Raw genomic sequence first — 23,546 nt, 5'->3', positions numbered from 1 at the left:
CAGGGTGTCCGAATCGGGGGGTGGGACTGGACTGTCTCTGGTTGGTTTCAGCTCCCGGATGCCGGCGGCTGGGCGGTCTCCAGCCGCCCAGTCGCGCTGGCAGCCGGTGGGCTGTTGCTGGCGGGTGGGTGATCTCCAGCCGCCCAGTTGCACGGGCTGCCGGCAGGCAATTGGTCGCTGGCGGGCAGGCGATCTCTAGCCGCCCAGTCGCAGGAGCAATGGGCCGGCTGTCGCAGGCGTATACATATTTTTTTAAAGCTCCTTACACAACTTTTATACAAAAGTTTAGAAACCATGGCAATACACACATTTTTTTTTCTCTAAATTATTTCAAGTGCCTAACACTGCATTCCCCACAAGGCTACAACTTCTCTGAAAATCCTCATCATATAATTCCTGGGGAGCATGCCCTCTTAGTCTTACAATATATCAAGTTTGTTAGCTAGGACCTTCTGTGGGCCAGATGACCCCACTCATCTATACTCTCCATCACAAAAAAACCTTCCCTAATCAAATCTTTTCATGTTTCTTTCTAGAATTAGAAGAGAAGGTATCCTTCTTCTTTCAAACTTGCTCTAATACTGGCTAAATTTAACTTATTTCACATGAAATGAGTCCCAGGAATCTAAAATCAGTAGCTTATAACTTTTACCTATGGTATTATATCTTTTACATGGGTGAATAATCTCCAAGGGAAAGGCTGTCATTATAACAAGTATTGCTCTTGACACAATAAGTGGCACCCTCATGTTATACTAAGACCCCAACATGGTGAAGGATTTATACCAAACTGAAGAAGTGTGTTTTATTTAAATCAAGTCATCAAGGATCTAATACTTAAAAGTCATACAAGACCTTACAGCTCTACGGGAAGCAACAGTATATGCCAATCATCAAATGGGAAAAGGCAACACACTCCTCAATGCTGCTGCCACTTTGGACCTTTCTATTTACTCATCTCTAGAGCTTTTTTTTTTTTTTTTTTTTTTAACTAGCTACACATGACATTACAATGATCTTGACAATTCATACATTTGAATCAAATGGGGTATAATTTCTCATTTTTTTGATTGTACAGGTTGCAGAATCACATTGGTCATACAGTCACCTATATACATACAGCAATAATAATGTCTATTTTATTCTACTACCCTTCCTATCCCCCCTTCCCCTCCCCTCCCCTCTCATCATTTCTCTCTACCGAATCGAATGTGACACACTTTTTTGTTTTTCCTCCTCATCATACATATATTCTGTTGGAAATCAAATAAAGACAATGTATAAATGGTTTGTCACATTTGAAGAGTATTTTTCATATGTATTTTTCTTTTTCTTTTTTGGTACTGAGGATTTAAATCAGAGGCACTCTATCACTAGGCTATATTCCCAGCCCTTTTTATTTTTTTATTTTGAGAAAGGGTCTTACTAAGTTGCTCAGGGCCTTAATAAGTCTCAAACTTTTGATTCTTCTGCCTCAGCCTCCTGAGTCACTGCGATTACAAGCATGCACCATTAGGCCTGCCTCATTGTAATTTTTAAAAGGCAAAAACAAATTGGGTGTGGTGGCACACACCTGTAATCCCAGCTAAGGCAGAAGGATTTCAAGTTGAAAGCCAGCCTCAGCAAAAGCAAGGCGCTAAGCAATTCGGTGAGACCCTGTCTCCAAAAAAAATTCAAAATAGGGCTGAGGATGTGGTCGAGTGCCCTGAGTTCAATCCCCAGGACCCAGAGGAGGGAGGGAGGGGGACGGAGGGAGGGAGAGAGAGGGGGGGGGGGAGAGAGAGAGAGAGAGAGAGAGAGAGAGAGAGAGAGAGAGAGAGAGCGCGAGCGCGAGCAACTAGGGAAATAGAAATTATTTGCCTAATTTACTGCTATGCTTCCAGTGCCTCAACCAGGTCTGGTAGCTAATAGGTATGCAACACATACAGTGAATGAAGAAATAAATGAATAATATAGAGGTTACTGTTAACTGCCTCTTCCTTTCTAGTAATTTCTCTTTGCCTTTATCAAGTTTGTGTTCTCTATGTTTAAAACAAAACAAAACCCTTCCCTTTTATTCTGTACCCATTAATTTCTTTTCTTTTCTTTTCTTTTTTTTTTATTGTTGGTCATTCAAAACATTACATAATTCTTAATACATCATATTTCACAGTTTGATTCAAGCGGGTTATGAACTCCCAACTTTACCCCGTATACAGATTGCTGTATCACATCAGTTACCCTTCCATTGATTGACATATTGCCTTTCTAGTGTCTGATGTATTCTGCTGTCTGTCCTATTCTCTACTATCCCCCCTCCCCTTCCCTCCCCTCCCCTTTTCTCTCTCTACCCCTTCTACTGTAAATCATTTCTTCCATTTATATTATCTTGTCTTACCCCTCCTTTCCTCTTATATATCATTTTGTATAACCCTGAGGATCACCTTCCATTTCCATGCAATTTCCCTTCTCACTCCCTTTCCTTCCCACCTCTCATCCCTGTTTAATGTAAATCTTCTTTTCAAGCTCTTCGTCCCTACCCTGTCCTTGTTTCCTCCCCTTATATCAAAAGGGTCATTTGGTATTTGTTTTTTAAAGATTGACTAGCTTCACTTAGCATAATCTGCTCTAATGCCATCCATTTCCCTCCAAATTCTATGATTTTGTCATTTTTTAATGCAGAGTAATACTCCATTGTGTATAAATGCCACATTTTTTTTTTATCCATTCATCTATTGAAGGGCATCTAGGCTGATTCCATAATCTTGCTATAGTGAATTGTGCTGCTATGAACATCGATGTAGCAGTGTCCCTGTAGCATGCTCTTATTAGGTCTTTAGGGAATAGACCGAGAAGGGGAATAGCTGGGTCAAATGGTGGTTCCATTCCCAGCTTTCCAAGAAATCTCCATACTGCTTTCCAAATTGGCTGCACCAATTTGCAGTCCCACCAGCAATGAACAAGAGTGCCCTTTTCCCTGCATCCTCTCCAGCACTTATTGTTGTTTGACTTCCTAATGGCTGCCAATCTTACTGGAGTGAGATGGTATCTTAGGGTAGTTTTGATTTGCATTTCTCTGACTGCTAGCGATGGTGAGCATTTTTTCATGTACTTATTGATTGATTGTATGTCCTCCTCTGAGAAGTGTCTGTTCAGGTCCTTGCCCCATTTATTGATTGGGTTGTTATCTTATTGTCTAATTTTTTGAGTTCTTTGTATATTCTGGTTATTAGGGCTCTATCTGAAGTGTGTGGATTAAAGATTTGTTCCCAGGATGTAGGCTCCCTGTTTATCTCTCTTATTGTTTCTTTTGCTGAGAAAAAACTTTTTAGTTTGAGTAAGTTCCATTTGTTGATTCTAGTTGTTAACTCTTGCGCTATGGGTGTCCTATTGAGGAATTTGGGGCCCGATCCCACAGTATGTAGATCATAACCAACTTTTTCTTCTATCAGATGCCGTGTCTCTGATTTAATATCAAGCTCCTTGATCCATTTTAACTTTTGTGCATGGCGAGAGATAGGGATTCAGATTCATTTTGATGCAAATGGATTTCCAGTTTTCCCAGCACCATTTGTTGAAGATGCTATCCTTCCTCCATTGCATGCTTTTAGCCCCTTTATCAAATATAAGATAGTTGTAGTTTTGTGGATTGGTTTCTGTGTCCTCTATTCTGTACCATTGGTCCACCCGCCTGTTTTGGTACCAGTACCATGCTGTTTTTGTTACTATTGCTCTGTAGTATAGTTTAAGGTCTGGTATCGCTATACCGCCTGATTCACACTTCCTGCTTAGCATTGTTTTTGCTATTCTGGGTCTTTTATTATTCCATATGAATTTCATGATTCTTTTATCTATTTCTACAAGAAATGCTATTGGGATTTTGATTGGCATTGCATTGAACTTATAGAGAACTTTTGGTAATATCGCCATTTTGATGATGTTAGTTCTGCCTATCCATGAGCAGGGTATATTTTTCCATCTTCTAAGGTCTTCTTCTATATCTTTCTTTAGGGTTCTGTAATTTTCATTATATAAATCTTTCACCTCTTTTGTTAGGTTGATTCCCAAGTATTTTATTTTTTGGGGGGATATTGTGAATGGAGTAATTGTCCTCATTTCAGTTTCAGAGGATTTGTCGCTGATATACAGGAATGTCTTTGATTTATGCGTGTTGATCTTATATCCTGCCACTTTGCTGAATTCATTTATTAGCTCTAGTAGCTTCTTTGTAGACCCTTTTGGGTCTGCTAGGTATAGGATCATATCATCTGCAAATAGTGATAATTTAAGTTCTTCTTTTCCTGTTTTTATGCCTTTAATTTCTTTCGTCTGTCTAATTGCTCTGGCCAGTGTTTCAAGGACTATGTTGAACAGAAGTGGTGAGAGAGAGCATCCCTGTCTTGTTCCAGATCTTAGAGGGAATGCCTTCAATTTTTCTCCATTCAGAATGATGCTGGCCTGTGGCTTATCATAGATTGCTTTTACAATGTTGAGGTATGTTCCAGTTATCCCTAGTTTTTCTAGAGTTTTGAACACAAAGGTATGCTGTACTTTGTCGAATGCTTTTTCTGCATCTATTGAGATGATCATATGGTTCTTATTTTTAAGTCTATTGATGTGAATAACATTTATTGATTTCCGTATATTGAACCAGCGTTGCATCCCAGGGATGAATCCTACTTGATCATGGTGTATAATTTTTTTGATATGTATTTGAATCCGATTCGCCAGAATTTTATTGAGGATTTTTGCGTCAAGTTTCATTAGAGATATTGGTCTGTAGTTTTCTTTCTTTGAAGTTTCTTTGTCTAGTTTCGGAATCAGGATGATGTTGGCCTCGTAGAATGAATTTGGAAGTTCTCCCTCTTTTTCTATTTCCTGAAATAGCTTGAAAAGTATTGGTGTTAGTTCCTCTTTAAAGGTTTTGTAAAACTCTGCTGTATACCCATCCGGTCCTGGGCTTTTCTTAGTTGGTAATCTTTTGATGGTTTCTTCTATTTCCTCTATTGTTATTGGTCTGTTTAGGTTGTCTATATCCTCCTGACTCAATCTGGGCAGATCATAAGACTTAAGGAATTATCTATGCCTTCACTATCTTCTATTTTATTGGAGTATAAGGATTCAAAATAATTTCTGATTATCTTCTGTATTTCTGAAGTGTCTGTTGTGATATTACCTTTTTCATCCCGTATGTTAGTAATCTGAGTTCTCTCTCTTCTTCTATTCGTTAGCATGGCTAAGGGTCTGTCAATTTAATTTATTTTTTCCATTAATTTCTTTAACTTTGTTTTTTAAAGAGAGAGAGAGAATTTTTTTAATATTTATTTTTTAGTTTTTGGTGGGCATAACATCTTTATTTTATTTTTATGTGGTGCTGAGGATCGAATCCAGTGCTCCATGCATGAGAGGTGAGCTCACTACCACTTGAGCCACATCCCCAGCCCAATTTCTTTAACATTTAAACTTTGTGAAAGACTGATTTAAAACTCTGTCTGTATTTCTTCTTTTGCCCAGACTTAGAGAGATTGCTTTTGCCAAAAAGCACTACCTCTGGTATATAGGCAGCCCAACTAGGGAGGCTTTCTGGATCTCTGCTGTCTGGGTTTGGCCACTAGCCCACATAAAAAAGAAGTGTTGGTGAAGATGTGGGGAAAAGGCACACTCATACATTGCTGGTGGGACTGCAAATTAGTGCAGCCAATATGAAAAGCAGGATGGAGATTCCTTGGAAATCTGGGAATGGAACCACCATTTGACCCAGCTATCCCTCTCCTCAGTCTATACCCAAAAGACTTAAAAATAGCATACTACAGGGACACAGCCACATCAATGTTTACAGCAGCACAATTCACAATAGCTAAACTGTTGAGTCAACCTAAATGCCCTTCAATAGATGAATGGATAAAAAAAAATGTGGCATATATACACAATGGAATTTTACTCAGCAATAAAAGAGTATAAAATCATGGCATTTGCAGGTAAATGGATGGCATTGGAGAAGATAATGCTAAGTGAAGTTAGCCGATCCCCCCCAAAACAAATGCCAAATGTTTTCTCTGATATAAGGAGGCTGACTCATAGTGGGGTAGGGAGGGGGAGCATGGGAGGAATAAATGAATTCTAGATAGGGCAGAAGGGTGGGAGGGAAAGAGAGGGAGCAGGGGATTAGCAAGGAAGGTGGAATGTGATAGACATCATTATCCAAAGTACATGTATGAAGACACGAATTGGTATCAACATTCTTTATATACAACCAGATTTATGAAAAATTGTGCTGATATGTGTAATGAGAATTGTAATGCATTCTTCTATCATTTATGTTTTTAAAAAATAAAAAAAGAATAAAAAAATAAGCAAATGATAAAAAAGGGGGAAATGAATTTTATGTAGTTTGATTAAGCTGCTAGTCCCACCGAAGCAGTTACTTTTTTTTTTTTTGGTATGGGGTTTGAACTCAGGGGCATTCAACTACTGAGGCACATCCCCAGTCTTATTTTGTATTTTATTTAGAGACAAGATCTCACTGAGTTGCTTAGTGCCTTGCTTTTGCTGAGACTGGCTTTGAACTTGTGATCCTCCTGCCTCAGCTGCCTGAGCCCCTAGGATTACAGGTGTGGGCCACTGTGCTGGCACCAGTTACAATTTATAGAAGCAAAAGCTAGGTGATATACATCATTTTAGCTAGGCTGTGTTAGCCAGGGAATATGTTAGTCTTAATTTCCTTGGTGTCTGTCCTCAGCACAAGGAAGTGTTTATTATCAGCATGAGGAGGAGCTCAGGGATGCCTGATAGGTAACTAAAAGCTGAATAAAAGCTTGGCATCTTTGCCTTAATTTTGTATCTGTCTTTTTTATTACCTTAAATTTTGGGTCAGATTCCTGCTCAACTCTGCATACAGTCATGTTAACCATTGAAGGAATGTTCATCCCAAAATGTTAACCTGCCCCTTTCAAGGACAAAGACAAGAGTAACTAAGGTATAAGAGTTACTAAGTTAAGATTGTCAACTGCCAGCTTTTGCAAATTCCTGTTCCAGACGCCTGGAGTGGTGCCTGGAAGTCTTCAAACAGTGGAACCTTTTAGGCAGATTAAACTGCCCTTCGCCCCAATCCAAGCAAAAACAATTATCTCATGGGAACCAAAGTGCTCCCTTCCAGGATCACAGGTCTGATAAATGCCCTGGGAAACAAATGAAGATTGCTCCCTATCCTTGACACCTGTAAGTCTTGTGTGACCAGAAATGAGATAATGATCAACCAGATCACAGTTTGACTAAGACTACTTCAGTATGCATACCTCTTGCCCCCTATTCTATTTTCCCTCTAGTTAAAGCTGAAGCTCATGTCAGAACCCAGGAATACAGGGCTGAGATGCTTGATCTCACTAGCCTTCCCCAATACAGCCCTACTAACTAATGTTTCTTTCCCACTTTGTATTATTATTTTTTTCATTTGGTCTTGGGGTAAGTGGTTGGACCTGATTTATTGAGACCTCCAGCGTCAGGCCTTTGGCCTAGGTTGCCAGTGAAATATATCACAAATACACAAAATATATCATAAATACACAATTGTTCTTTCAAGAAACAACATTAACTTCACCATCATCAAATCCAGTATTTGTTTTTCTCTCTTGATCCTATATCTCTATAGCATTTCATACTAAAAATCAATTTATCCTTCATGAGATTTTAATTTCTTTTTGTTCTTGTGGTAGTTCATTACCTCCTACTCCTGATCAATCATTCCCTGACCCCTTTCACTCATCTCTGTAGATATACTCCAACGTTCTTTCTTGTCTAAATTTTCTTTTTGAAAACCACGTTTTTAGCCACATGTGATGTCACTTGAGTGTAGTCCCAGCTACAGAGAAGTCTGAGGCAGGAGGCTTGCTTGAGCCCAGGAGCTTGTGAACTCAAGTGTGGGCAACACACATGACTTTGTCTTACAAAAATACCACACAACACACAAAAAAACAAAGGCCTCATTGGTTCTTATGGTTTAGAATTATTTCTATGAAGATGATTCTAACTCCAGAGTTCTTTCTTGAGTTTTAAAAATTTTTATTTTCAAATATTTTTTGGCCAATTTCTGTTGAAAAACTCAGAAATACCTCCCCTCCACCAAGTCCAGCACCGAACTTATCATTTTCTTCCCTTTTACCTATGATGTTACTCCCTTCCTGAGGAATAGTTACCAAGGCCACCCATTTAATCATTAATACCTAGCAGAATTTTATATTCTTCACATGCACACCACCCTTTTGGAACTACTTAATATTTATATTCTACATCAGTGCTGTCCCATAGAACTTTCTGCAATGAAGCAAATGTCCAATATAGTAACCACTAGCAACATTATTTCTGAGCAGTTGAAATGTGCCTTATTCAACTGAGGAACTGAACATTTAACTTTAGTTAATTTAAACTTAAATTACCATATGGGGCAATGGTCACTATATCAAATACCATCAGAATACCTATTTCTTAATATCAAGTACAAAGTAATAATAAAAAATACAAAATCTTGAAGCAGATTGCCTGGGTTTGAATCTCAACCCCATAATTTACTAGCAATGTGACCTTGGAAAAGTCAGGTTAACATCTCTGTGCCTCAACATATTCATGTGTCAAATGGGACACTAATAGTACCCTACTTTACAGATAATATATCATATATATATAAAACTTTAAAATAATGTTAATAATGATAGTTAACCTTACTTTGATCTTTAAAATGATCATATATATGATCTTAAATGTAATATACATGTGTGAATACATATGTATGTATGTATGTGTGTGTGTATATATCAATCTATCTATCTTGTTCCCTCTGTTAGATCTACTTCATATTCTCAGTGAGAATAGACTATGCCTTTTCTTATTTCCCCCCCAGTGCTTGTACATTGTTTGGGCATTGTTGTCCAAAGAGGACATCAATATATATTAATTGTATGCAATGTGTGACTAGAGAGTTAAAATCCCATTAAAATGAACCAGAAATGGCAAATCAATTTTCTTATTTATAATCTGTGAAAAAATTAAACTTTGAAAGTCTTTATATTTATAATTAGGAATAGTCATGCATTTATATAACTCCATTAGACTTGAGGTAACAAAACAACAAAAGAGAAATGAATGAAAAATACCACAAAACAAAACCTTTCCTTCATTTAAAAATTAAAAAAATTTTTTTTAAGTTGTAGATGGATACAATACATTTATTTACTTACTATGTAGTGCTGAGATCAAACCCAGTGCCTCATGCATGCTAAGCAAGCACTATACCACTGAACTACAACCCCAGCCCCCAACTTTTCCTTCTTTTATCTTCAATTCACTTATAAACACCTCTATGCTAAACACTGAATCCAAAATGTTAATTGCTGAGTACCTACATATAAACTCATTAGCTTCAACCAGTACCTAAAGTTAAACAATTATATTACCACCTTTATCATCTCTATTTTTAGTTGGCTATTACCAGATCTTAAACGAGCAACTGTTTCTAAGAGTTTTGAAGAGGGGGTATTCATGTATCTACATTAGTTCTGGAGATTCCCTTTCACAAGTCTCAATAATATAGAAACTATAATTGTAATATAAAAGTTGCTGCCAGAGACAGTATCCTAGCTATTTAGGTAAACTCTTTATAAGCTTTAAGCAGTTTTTTCCCCTAGGGAGAAGAACTATTTATTTTACTATAATAACAGTAAAAGTGTTTTACATGTCTATGACAATTTATTTTAAGATTATTTTTAAAATGCTTTTTTAAAAAATTATTTTAATTAGGTATATATGACAGCAGAATGCATTTTGATTCATTGTACACAATTTCAGCACAACTTTACATTTCTGTGGTTGTACATGATGTAGTGTTGTACCACATGTCCAGTCATACATGTACCTAGGGTAATGATGTCCATCTCATTCCACCATGTTTCCTACCTCCATTCCCCCTCACCATCCTTTGTCCCATCAAAGTTCCTCCATTTTCCCATGTCCCCCCAATTATAGATCAGAATCTATTTATTAGATAGAACATTTGGCCTTTAGTTTTTTGAAATTGGCTTACTTCATTTAGCTTGATATTCTCCAACTCTGTCCATTTACCTGCAAATGCCATAATTTTATTCTCTTTTAATGCTGAGTAATATTCCATTGTGTATACATACCATATTTTCTTTATATATTCATCTACTGAAGGACATTTAGGTTGCTTCTACAGTTTAGCTATTGTGAATTAGCTGCTATGAACATCAATGTGGCTCCATTACTATAGTATGCTGATTTTAAGTCCTTTGGGCATAGACGGAGGAGTGGGATAGCTGGGTCAGATGGTGCTTCCATTCCAAGCAGTATGGAGATTCTAAGGAATCTCCATACTGCTTTCCAGAGTGTGGGTGCACCAATTTGCAGCCCCACCAACAATGAATGAGTGTGTCTTTTTACCTATATCTCACCATCATAAAATGGTTTTTATTTATGTTGTCAAAAATGTATTCTTTTCAAAGAAGAAAGACAGAGATCAACTAGCTTAAGATAACAATGAACAAGGTCATTTTCAGTCTCTCATGCCCCATTCATCTACACAAATGTAATTCAGACCAGACTGGCTTTAAAAGAATCAATTAGTACCACACTCATGCCAATAAAATCAGTCACACTATTATATAACATTTTTTTCTTTGACTATTTGTACTTTTTACTCCTGTATCCTCTTGTTTAATTTTATACCCTTCCAAGAATTCCTAGAACTACATGAAGAGTTCAAAAATCTGCAGTCTACTGAAAGCTAATTGCTAGGGAACCCTAATTACTTTCTTCAAAAGCAGGGGGTTTCCAAAGGGAATTGCTATTGTTGCTTCTAAAATTTGTTCAGTCTTGAGAACTAATTTCATGTTGGCCTGCTCTCCGGGATTTGCATAAAAGTATTAATTACAAACACAATCAAGTCCCCATTCTAACATAAGGGGATACTGATATAGTTTTTTTTTTTGAAAATTTTGCTACTAGTTATACTTAGATAATTTTACATATCTGTTACCCTCAGTTACTCTTCGGGTTGGGTCCTCAATTGGTCTCTCACATTTTTGTCCCCAAACTGCTCTCTGCTTTTTCCACACATCATTTAACCCTCAATGGTTTCTTATCTCCAAATATTTCTGGTTTTCTCCTGGAACCTTACTCCATTATTAAAAAAAAAAATTCATCTTACCTTCAACCTCATTTTATTTCTAGTGCCTACCTTTACCCCTAATGCATTTGTCTTTGAGCCTCTCAGATATATGCCATTCACTCTTCAACACTCTACCTTCAAGTTGAGAAACAGGAAATGACTTGCTTACTCTCCAAGGTTACTTCTATACATTATTCTTCCACCTTATGTAAGAAATCTGTTCTTGTGAAGAGAGAGCCTACAGAATGGGAGAAAATCTTTGCCACCTGAACCTCAGATAGAGCATTAATCTCTAGGGTATACAAAGAACTCAAAAAACTAAACACCAAACAAAAAATAAATAAATAACCCAATGAATAAATGGGCACAGGAACTGCTAAGGCAATTCACAGAAGAAATACGATCAGTCAACAAATATATGAAAAAGTGTTCAACATCTCTAGCAATTGGAGAAATACAAATTAAAACCACACTGAGATTTTATTTCACTCCAGTCAGAATGGCACTTATCAAGAACACAAGTAACAATAAATGTTGGTGAGAATGTGGAGAAAAAAGTACACTCATACATTGCTGTGGGACTAAAAATTGGTGCAACCAATCTGGAGAACAGTGTGGAGACTGACCCAGTTATTCCACTCCTCAGTATACACCCAAAGAACTTAAAATCAGCATACTATAGTAACGAAGCCACATCGATGTTAACAGCAGCTCAGTTCACAAGAACTAAGCTATGGAACCAACCTAGGTGCCCTTCAACAAATAAATGGATAAAGAAAATGTGGTATATATACACAATGGAATATTATTTAGCCATAAAGAAGAATGAAATTATGGTATTTTCCAGTAAATGGATGGATGCTGCGCCCCTCCCCTGACTCAGGCAATGGCAAGGCCCTATTGAGGTGGATGGCACAAGGCGTCCATCCTCTGGAGGAGTGCAGTATGTTTCTGGGAATGGGCTGATTTGTTTTTGTATTCCTTTAATAAGTATAGTTGCAATTTCTCATATGACCATTAAGTATAAAGGAAAAAACATGACTTTCCCAATTAATGCAACTACTTCTAAAGCATAGATCTGTTTGTTCTAAATGCAATGATTCAGCAGTGGAGTGTAAATTGTTAATGTCTAATGAAAAACTCCCTGTATTCCTGTCAAGGAAGTTTTTGAGAAATTAAATTAAAATCTAGAGAAGAAAAATTAATGTTAAGAAGACAGATTAGTGCTTAGTACCTGGCAACTTGTTCTTGGTCCTGTGCACAATGGTTTGTGCTCTTACTTTTGTTTGATTAAAAGTAATAACAAGTCAACCACTTGCCGTAACCATAGCACCCGTTCCAGTCAGTAAGTCAAGAAAGAATAGTCAAGGTATAGGCCAATAGTTTGGGACATTTGTAACTATTATTAAAAGTTAACTAAGCAGAAACTGCTCAAAGCAAAACGCGAACTGAAAGTACAAATGCTTGCTTATGCATAAGCCAAGATACATTCTTACAATTAATTGTAGCTACGTAATATTTTGTTTCTTTGAATAATGATTCCCGTTTTGTAACCACAAAGTACTGTGAGCCTGCCAAAATGAAAAGTATATATGATCAACTTCACAAGTAAAGATTGGGATCAATACCTTCACTTTGGTGTCTGTGTTGTTTCTCCACCCCCTCTTTCGCCGACTCCTCACCATCCGTTCGTCTCCTGAGACCACCTGTTGGAGCTGGTCTCCAACAGATGGATATGGAAACTGTCATGCTAAGTGAAATAAACTAATTCCCCAAAACCAAAGGGTGAATATTCTCTATGATATACGGATGGTAACACACAATAAGGGGGTGGACAGGGAAGGATAAAAGTTCATTGGATTAGACAAAAGGGAATGAAAGAAAGATGGGGAATGGGAATAGGAAAGACAGTAGAATGAATCTGACATAACTTTCCTTTGTTCATTATGAATACATGACCAGTGTAACTCCACATCATGTACAACTACAAGAATGGGAAGTTATATTCCACATATGTATGTCAAAATACACTCTATTGTCATGTATATCTAAAAATAACTTAAAAAAAAGAAAAAAGAAAGAAACTTGCTCTTTAGAGTTTTTGGACAATCAGCTATACTCCCCCTCTCCTGCTGCCTTATTGTTAATACCCTGCAGCTTCTTATCAGCATCTGATTCTTAATCTTGCACCCCTGCTTTAAATCCTTCTATTAACCACTTTTATGTCCACCTGGAAAACCAATTCCCCACTCTCCCCAGTGTTCCTCAAAATACTGTTCACCTCTACCAGAATCATCACAGATGTTTTGTAAAATGCAGATATCAGGGTACTCTGAAAAAGAATATACAGGGGCAAGGTCCAAGAATCAAATGAAAAGATGAAAACTGTCAGACTGGTCATTGAAACAAAATATATTTATATCCTATTTATAAGAGACACCATCAATATAAAGACATCAGAAATATAAAGTGAAAAAATGGGAAAAGATATGCAGCACAAATGCTAACTAACATAAATTGTTTTTGCTATTTTAATATCACAGAAGATAAACTTCAAGGTACAATGTATTACCAGGTATACACAGAGCCATATCACAATAATACACCATTAAATTCTTCAGGAAGTTTAAACAATCTTAAATTAGCATACACCTAGTAATATAAGCTCAAAATACATAAACAAAAAACAGAATTAAAAAATGGACAAATCTATACTTATAGTAGGAGTTATAATACTCATTCCTTAGTAACTGATGAAACCGGCAGGCAGGAAAAAAAATCAGTAGAGATATAGAACAATTAAACAAATAATTAACAATCTTGAGCTAATTGACATACTTAGAACACTGTACTCAACAAGCAAGACAAATTCTTTCAAGATCATAAATCACCACAACTGATACGAGAAAAAATACATTTTTCTAAATGTTATTGAAAAATTTCCCACATAGAAAAACTTAGGTTCAAAAAAAAAAAAAACAAAAACTTAGGTTCAAATGGTTATACCTGTGAATTCAAATATCAAAGGAAAAAAATAATACCAATCTTTTATAAACTCTTTCAGAGACAATATTCATCAACTATTTTTGTACATGTGTGATGCTGGGGATCAAACCCAGTGCCTCACGTATGCTAGTCAAATGCTCTATTGCTGAGCCACAACTCCAGCCCTTGCCAACTTTTTAATAAGGCTAATATAATCCTGATATCAAAATTCTACAAGGAGGGCTGGGGTTGTAGCTCAGTGGTAGAGCACTTGCCTAGGCTATGTGAAGCACTGGGTTCGATCCTCAGCACCACATAAAAATAAAATAAACAGAATAAAGATATAGTGCAATGGAGGAAGGATAGCATCTTCAACAAATGGTGTTGAGAAAATTGGAAATCCATATGCAACAAAATGAAACTGAATCCCCTCCTCTCGCCATGCACAAAAGTCAACTCAAAGTGGATCAAGGAGCTAGATATCAAATCAGAAACTCTCCGTCTGATAGAAGAAAAAGTTGGCTACAATCTACATATTGTGGGGTTGGGCTCCAAATTCCTTAATAGGACACCCATAGCACAAGAGTTAATAACAAGAATCAACAAATGGGACTTACTTAAACTAAAAAGTTTTTTCTCAGCAAGAGAAACAATAAGAGAGGTAAATAGGGAGCCTACATCCTGGGAACAAATTTTTACTCCTCACACTTCAGATAGAGCCCTAATATCCAGAGTATACAAAGAACTCAAAAAATTAGACAATAAGAAAACAAATAACCCAATCAACAAATGGGCCAAGGACATGAACAAACACTTCACAGAGGAGGACATACAATCAATCAACAAGTACATGAAAAAATGCTCACCATCTCTAGCAGTCAAAGAAATGCAAATCAAAACCACCCTAAGATACCACCTCACCCCAGGAAGAATGGCAGCCATGATGAAGTCAAACAACAATGAGTGCTGGCGAGGATGTGGGGAAAAGGGTACTCTTGTACACTGCTGGTGGGACTGAAAACGGGTGCAGCCAATTTGGAAAGCAGTAGGAGATTCCTGGGAAAGCTGGGAATGGAACCACCATTTGACCCAGCTATTGCCCTTCTTAGACTATTCCCTGAAGACCTTAAAAGTGCACACTACAAGGATACTGCCACATCGATGTTCATAGCAGCACAATTCACAATTGCGAGACTGAGGAATCAACCCAGATGCCCTTCAATAGATGAATGGATAAAAAAAATGTGGCATTTATACACCATGGAGTATTACGCAGCACTAAAAAATGACAAAATCATGGAATTTGCAGGGAAATGGATGGCACTAGAGCAGATTATGCTTAGTGAAGCTAGCCAATCCCTAAAAAACAAATACCAAATGTCTTCTTTGATATAATGAGAGCAACTAAGAACAGAACAGGGAGGAAGAACAGGAAGAAAGATTAATATTAAACAGAGACATGAGGTGGGAGGGAAAGAGAGAAAAAAAGGGAAATTGCATGGAAATGGAGGGACACCCTCATTGTTATACAAAATTACATATAAGAGGTTGTGAGGGGAATGGGATAACAAACATGGAGGGAAATGAATTACAGTAGATGGGGTAGAGAGAGAAGATGGGAGGGGAGGGGATGGGGGGATAGTAGAGGATAGGAAAGGTAGCAGAATACAACAGCCACTAATATGGCAGTATGTAAAAATGTGGATGTGTAACTGATGTGATTCTGCAATCTGTATTTGGGGTAAAAATGGGAGTTCATAACCCACTTGATTCTAATGTATGAAATATGAGATGTCAAGAGCTTTGTAATGCTGTGAACAACCAATAAAAAAAAAAGATATAGTGTCCATCTACAAAACAACAACAACAACAACAAAATTCTACAGGAGATTATAGAAATGACAATAATAGGCCAACCTTTCTCATGAATTTAGATGCAAAAAACTGAAAAAAAAAATAGGAAACTGGATCTAATGATACATCAAAAGACAGGCTTATCTAGACCAAGTTGGATTTATTCCAGAATTGCAAGTTTGATTTAACATTTAAAAACCAAATAACATAATTTACCAAGACAAAAAAATTAACCAGGAAAATCATGATTATCATAACAATTCAACTGATAAAATTCAATACCCACTCATGATACAAACTCCAACAAAATGGGACTAAAAGGAACTTCTTTAATAACTTGTACCTACAAAAAAATTTTGCAGCAAACACTTTACTTCATGGTACAATTAAAAATTTCCCAAGATTGGAAATGAAACAAAGATGCATATTACTGACACTTTGATTTCACCTGGTACTGAGTTTTAGCTGACTCAATGCGACAAAGATAGGGGGCAAGGCAAAGGTGGAATATGTGCAGACTGGGCTCCAGGTGGGGGTAGGGTAAAGGATAAAGGAAGGGACAAAATTTGACAAAAGTTCAATTTCAACTTCAAATTGTAAAGCACTAGAGTATAAATGTGTATCTATTAAACTTCTCTGATTCTCTTTATAAACCTATAGACTAGATACAGCAGATACTGTTATTTACTTCTATTTTGTAGACGATGTAACTAAGCCTCAGGAAGTAAACTGATTAGTCCAAAATCTCTCTTGAAGAAGCAAATGCAATTGACCCAGGGAGTGGTTGTTTACATCTAAGTTTCTTTTCAATGTGCCACACCTTTTGTAGAAAGGGACCTAGAAAAGTCTAAAGAAAAATTTTGTTCAGCATATGCTGTATGGTCTCCTAAACCTAAAAAAATTGCCATTGAATTCATGATCTAAAACTTCCATAAGAATTTAGAAACATGGTAGGCTGAAATAACACAGATAGGTTGCTTTCCACTTCAAACTCATAGAAATGCTATAAAAATATTTTAAGATAAAGACAAAGAGAGATAAACTACCACAAAAGAAAGTCAAGAGAAAGAAAGGGATATCTCTAGAGGCTAGAAATGAAGACAGCACTTAATATAAATACGAGTAAGAAACCAGAACTGAAACAAATTCAGATATAGCTTCAGGGACTGGTGACTGGATTTTAGTGCCTGTCCAGGAATAGCAGACCCATTTTCCAGCTTTTAAGGCAAGCATGTGTACAGGTAAGTGATAAACTCTAAACTGTGATTTCTTTCTTGAAATCTGGACTCTTGATGAGCCACCTAGTCAGTCAAAGAGACAGTTGGAAAAATTGTGTCTATAGATTCAGGGAAACAGAAAAAAACTTTTTGTCAAGGACTTCAGAAGCAGGTGGTAGAGAACAGGCAAAAGGTCTAACAGAAATGAAAATCATAGGCCTCAGCTACAAATGGATGTTGGGGGAAATCTACATTATTTACATGACATGAAAACTGAGCTGAGAAATTATAAGAACCATGAACATTCCAGTGGGCCATAGGAACAAAAGATACGAAAAGGCACTATACAATTTTACAACATCTAAGAATTTAGAAACATGGTAGGACTTCAGCAGGATGAAGAAAAAAAATTCTGCTGAAAATGTGAATATTTTCCAAGAATTACAAACAATACAAGGAGGTATATTTCTACAAAGTAGAGCAGTATACACAGCAAGTAGGAATCTTCTCCTATAGCTCTCCAAATAGTATAATCCAAAATAAACTATAAAGCAAGTATGTTGACAATTATTACAATAAAAAGTGCAAACCACAGGGCTATGACTTAGTGGTAGAGCAACTTGCCTTAGCATGTGTGAAGCACTGGGTTCAATTCTTAGCACTGCACATGAATAATGTCCATTGACAACTAATATATATATATATATATATATATATATATATATATATTTTTTTTTTTCTTATGAAGTACAGGGCTGGGGTTGTAGCTCAGTGGCAGAGCACTTGTCTCACACATGTGAGCACTGGGTTCGATCCTCAGTATCACATAAAAATAAATAAATAAAATAAAGATTATTTTAAAAGTGTAAACCATATTGAAAAAAAAATAGTACAGCTTGAAAATTTTGGGCATTTGATAAAGAACCAAAGGAACACCTAGAAATTTAAAATTATACTTATTTGAAAAACTGAGTATATATGATAAAAAACATTAAATATAGCTGAAGAAATTCTTAGTTAATTGAAACAAAAATATGAGTACATCATCTGGAATACATAAAAATTCAAAAGGAAGAGAGTACATGAGGAGAGACAAACAGATAATGGTTTAAAATTTTGAAAAATGAAGATATGAGAAGTACAACAATTTCTGAATAGAGTGATGAACAAAAACTAATTTGCACCTAAACATAGGTTAGTATAAATGCACAACATCAAAGATTAAAAAAAAAAAATATTTTTTTAGTTGTAGATGGACACAATACCTTTTGCTTTATTTTTTTATGTGATGCTGAGGATCAAACCCAGTGCCACACACATGCTAGACAAGCGCTGTACCACTGAGACACAATCCCAGCCCAAAACCCACATCTTTCATAAGTAACTAGAAATTAACTTAAGAATAGTAATTAGGTGGACAGAAGATTTCTAATTAATAGCAACACATGTTAGTCCCTATGCCTTATATTTTGCACCTGTATAGCACAGCTTAAAAAAAAAGATTAAATAGAAACTAAGACATGTAAAGCATTTAGCATAATACATGGCACATACCAGCTGCCTAACAAATGCCAGCTTTTATTATTACTTAATGTTTACTGTAGTATAATCTAATCATTTAATTTGAAGGCATTATCTTTAGTATGACTACTAAAAATATAAAACATAAGAGACACATACTCTGACATCCACTGAGCAGCCCACAGTCCATGATGGATTTCCCAACACTTGATTTTGGCAGAGAAGATGGACTAGTGAAGATTTTCCAACACCTGGAAAAGATACAAGAACTATAGTAATATGAAAGACATACTGAAATCTCTATGTTCAAAGTAAGAATAAAAATATGCAGAAATAATGGTATTTAAAGCGCAGTATGTTTAAAGGTATGTTCAGATCATATCAACGATATATGCTTGAAATAAGAATGAAAGTGAAGATAGTTAAGGGCAGTGATCCTTTTCAATTAGCATCAAAATCAGAGAGCTGGATCCTGGTCCCAGGCTTTCCAATTTAGCATGTCTATAATAGCATCCAGGATTTTTAAATTTCTAACACGTTCTCAGGTGATATTGATGCTACTAGTTTGGGAGCTTCACTTTGAACCACTGGAGTAGGGCAATTTCATAATAACTAACCCCTTTCCTGGTAAATATTTGACTATCTACTCAGCCTATTTTAGGATTGCAGAATGTTAACAGATTTTAGAGGTAATCCATCTACCCTGTACACCCATGATGAGGTAGGGTCCCTTTCATGGCACCCTGTTACCCTGTTACTGAATGCTGTCAGTAAGCAGGACTTACCATCTAACAAATCCATTTTCAGGCACTCCAATTCTCCCAGTTAGTAATTTTTTAAAAGCAGCACAAATTTACCCTTTGAATCAAAAGAGCAACTCTAATTTCTTCTACATCATGGTCTTTTACTTTGAAGCAGCATTTTATCTCATTTTAGATCTCCTTCTGGTCTTAAGGCAATCTAATTATTAATGCTAAGGATGGCACTTGGGAGATCTGTATGAAGAAAGGGAATGAACACTCCCCTATACCTCTTTGGAGTCACTCATTCATTTAAAAGCACTTTGGGATTCCATTATGGCAGGTATAGTTGGGGAATCTTTATGAATCACTAGCTACCTCAATGATTTAGATAATCTCTGTGTGAATTATTATGTATAAATCCATCACTTATGTTTATTCCTTATATTGTGATGACATGCATGGTATACTTTAAAATAATACAAATATCATAAGCCTTTGCTTACAGAGCTTGCTCTACCACAAACAGCCTATCCATCCTCTCTCCTCTCCCACTGACCTGGTCAACTACTCTTTCAAGACTCAGGAACATTCTAAAAAGTATGACTCCATACAGGTGGAACTAAGCACACCATCCAATGCACTTCCACTCTACTCTGTATATTTTCCTATAGGGCACTTTAAACAGTTTTACTCTTAATTCTAGGTTTTATTCACTGTTTAAGTTCCTTGAGTGTTAGGGCTGGGTTTTACTCTTTTAAAATTTTTTTTTTAAAATCGACCGTACTCAGAACAGGGCCTTAATCAGTATTTATTGACTAAAAGTTTCTATGTGAATGGGTATGGTTGTATTATGTCTGTGATACATAAGTGCTCTTTAAGCATCAAACTGGGAGGCCAGCCTTAGCAGCTTAGCAAGACCCTGTATATTAATAAATAAAAAAATAAAAAGGGATAGAGCATCTCTGGGTTTAATCCCCATATCATGGTAGGGGACAATTTGCAAGTTGTTATAGAATCTTCATAAACATTTTAATATTTCCATTTTATATAGTAGATATAATGATTTATTTAACTATTCTATCATTATTATAGATTTAGTGTGTTTAAAAAATTTCACTACACTGAGTTTTTATTTCTATTTAAACATTTGTTTAAAATTATTTCCTTGGTATGTCTTCCAAGAACATCAACATATACAAGGGAAAAAAATTAAAAGTTCTTAATACATGTTGGCAAATTACTTTCATCTGATTACACTGTCACCAGTCACACATATGAACATGTGGCTATTTTTCTTTATCTTTGCTATTTTGATACGAGGAAAAAACCTGAGACTTGCTTTAGTCTGCTTTACTTTCTGGGAAAGATATAAATTATGATCATCTCTGTTCATCTTTCCCCTGCCCATTTATCTACTGGGTTTTAGTATTAATTTATATGACCTCTTTATGCACTGAAGATATTAATAATCTAATATAATTGAAAAATTTCCCAAGGTTTTTTTTTCTTCTTTTTTTTTTAACATACCAGCATTTAAGATTTCTGAGTACTCAAACTTCATTTCATTGCATATGTTCATTACTGAATTGCATGTTATCGTTAATCTTTAGGGCATATTGTTAACATTGTGTTTACATATGTTTATGTTGGAGGCACATATCAAGGCATTTAGTTATCAGCTTCATGCAAGGCTTAAGTCCTAGTTTAGCTTACCTGTGTCAGGGTAAATATCTCTATGCAGTAATATTGTATATCTCTCCATGAACAAACAGCTTTAGGTGGTAAGTATTAGTGACAATGGATGAAACTAATAGTTAAGAAAGGCTGAAGTGCTAGGCATAGAGGCCAATTATTTATTTCTTTTGAGAATTTTAGGAGGTTCTGATTCTATATTTCTGCCATTGAAGTAAATTAAATCAAAAGAATAAACTTGATTTGCTTTGGGGAAAAAAGGCCCAATATAATCAAATAAATGTCAGCTCCAAATACAGTTGTTGGTAATGTATTAAGTTCAACCCTAATCTCTGAAAGAACAAAGAGAAAACAGTATGTTTATGTTAAGTCTTTCATGATTCTTAATAGATTATCAAATATTTCTGTCTGTAGGATACAAAAGAAGTCTCCTAATCTCAAGTCATTCCTTTATGTATTTGAAAAACTCTCAAAAGTTCACAAAGGAAATTAACCTTTTATTCAAAATTAACTTTGAAGTTTGAACATGAAGTGCAAAGTGTGTATTCTGACCTGTTAATTAGAAAATCACTGTTAAGAGGAAACTGATAAAAAGACAATAATCGACTTTGCACATAAAACCTAACAGTGAATGTGTGACAGGATCAATCACCTTCCAGGTGGGCATTATGTAGGCCCTGATGTCTCTTTTAAAACTAATGAAAAATGGGGTGGGTGGAGGGAAAACTTACTAACTGCCTGACTACTTTTCCACATTTAATGCAGTAGCCACTTCTACCTGTTACTGCAATGCACTGATTCTACAGGTATAATCCCAGCATCTAATACAATATACCTACTGAAAAACACAATAAACTAACTCCAATAGCATGTAACATGAAGGGACTGCTAGATACAATAGAAAATGGAATTACTTAGTAGAAAGAACATCTACTTTATACACCATTAAGATCTGTGTTAACTCTGGATTCTAGCCTTAAATTGTATTTGATGATGAGTATTGCCAAGTCCCTTTAGGCCACCATTACTTTCTTCATCAGTTACACCAAGTGATTTTATTGACTTAATGTCATTTTAAGCTCCACAATAAAAGAAATGAAATTGGCATACATTGGGATTATATTTATAGATTTTCATAATGCAGGAATATTAAATAATACTTTTTCTAAGATATGTTGAATTGCAAATGTTCCCATGCAATGTGACGATGTTCCTCTCCCACCATAATTTGATATACTCTCTGTAAGGCTAGCTTTCAAGCTCTTTGGGGTATGTCCTCTTTGTCTCCAAGCATGTAACATAATGTCATTGCTTATAGCACACAAAGATCAAATCCAGAATAGCACATCTATAACAGCATTTATTCAAGTTTTTAGGAGAGTCGTAGGTTATGTGGGAAAGAGAGTAAGGCTGCGGGGTCCAGTTGGGGCGATGGTGCAGATTTCAAAGGTAACTACCTTCAAATGTCCAGGGAGTCAAAAGAAGTATTTTAACACTAGGATTAAGTTGGGCTCAGGATTAAGTCCTAGTCACTTTTTGAGTGTGGCCTTCATCTTAATTTCTCTATTTCCTACAATTCAGAACATAATAGGTTTTTCAGTTAAGATTAAATGAGAATATGTAAATACATTTTTGGATTAAAAGTGAAATAGGATTACCACTCACTATTTCATTGCGTAACATATGTGTTTAAGCTCGTAGGTTCAAACCAGTTGTCATTTACAACTCTGCTACTCGCTTTTCTCTCCTGTATAATGGGGTCAAAGGACTAATCTTGGAATTAAATGAATTAATATACCAAAGCGCTCGCCAGTGTCATTCTTGGTGCACGTCAGACTTAACAAAATATCCTGAAGGCACTGTCCTACTAACTTCTATACCCTTACACGGCTCCCAATAAAATAACAGCGCCAGCACTTTTTAAAATAAGTCAATTGATAAAAAATTATTATTATTTTAAATAAAACAATTCTCTTAAGCAGCGGTCGCTCGGAAGCCGGACGTGGAAAACCGCAACAGCGGACCAAAGCGCGAACTCCACTACCAGCCCCCCACCACGCGACGACGGCGATTCGTCAAATGGAGCAAAGTCCTCTGGGAAGTGTAGTCTTTAGGCTCCGAAAGGGAACTCAGCTACAGACCGAAAAGCCAGGAAGCTGGGGACAGCAGTGAAGGGTGAGAGGTATTGGGTAACTGAAAAGTGTCGGGAGCCACAGAGGAGGGTTTAGCCGCTCACCTGAGTCTCCCAACACCAGTACCTTCACCCGATCCAGGGACGCCATCTTGCCACTGCTTTCGCTGGGGTCAACGCCTGTTCCGGGATTCTAGGCCAATCACAGCGGGACAGGGAGGGCACGGCCTTCAATTTCATTGGTCGGT

At 36.4% G+C, this 23,546-nt stretch overlaps 1 protein-coding gene across 2 annotated transcripts in view; it reads right to left on the bottom strand.

Moving 5' to 3' along the window:
• Rabl3 (RAB, member of RAS oncogene family like 3) overlaps positions 1 to 23,525 on the bottom strand; it is a 48,965-nt gene extending 25,440 nt beyond the window's left edge. For both annotated transcript variants that reach the window (XM_005327638.5, XM_040270300.2), the window contains exons 1-2: positions 23,404 to 23,525; positions 18,892 to 18,983 (exon numbers count right to left, since the gene is read on the bottom strand). In XM_005327638.5, coding sequence (XP_005327695.1) covers positions 18,892 to 18,983; positions 23,404 to 23,449 — 138 coding nt within the window. In that variant the 5' untranslated portion in view covers positions 23,450 to 23,525. The remainder of the gene's footprint in view (positions 1 to 18,891; positions 18,984 to 23,403) is intronic.
• Positions 23,526 to 23,546: the final 21 nt, after the last annotated feature.

This window comes from Ictidomys tridecemlineatus, chromosome 3 (genome assembly GCF_052094955.1).
Source record: "Ictidomys tridecemlineatus isolate mIctTri1 chromosome 3, mIctTri1.hap1, whole genome shotgun sequence".
Lineage (NCBI taxonomy): Eukaryota > Metazoa > Chordata > Mammalia > Rodentia > Sciuridae > Ictidomys > Ictidomys tridecemlineatus.
This window is presented reverse-complemented; position numbering and strand designations above follow the sequence as displayed.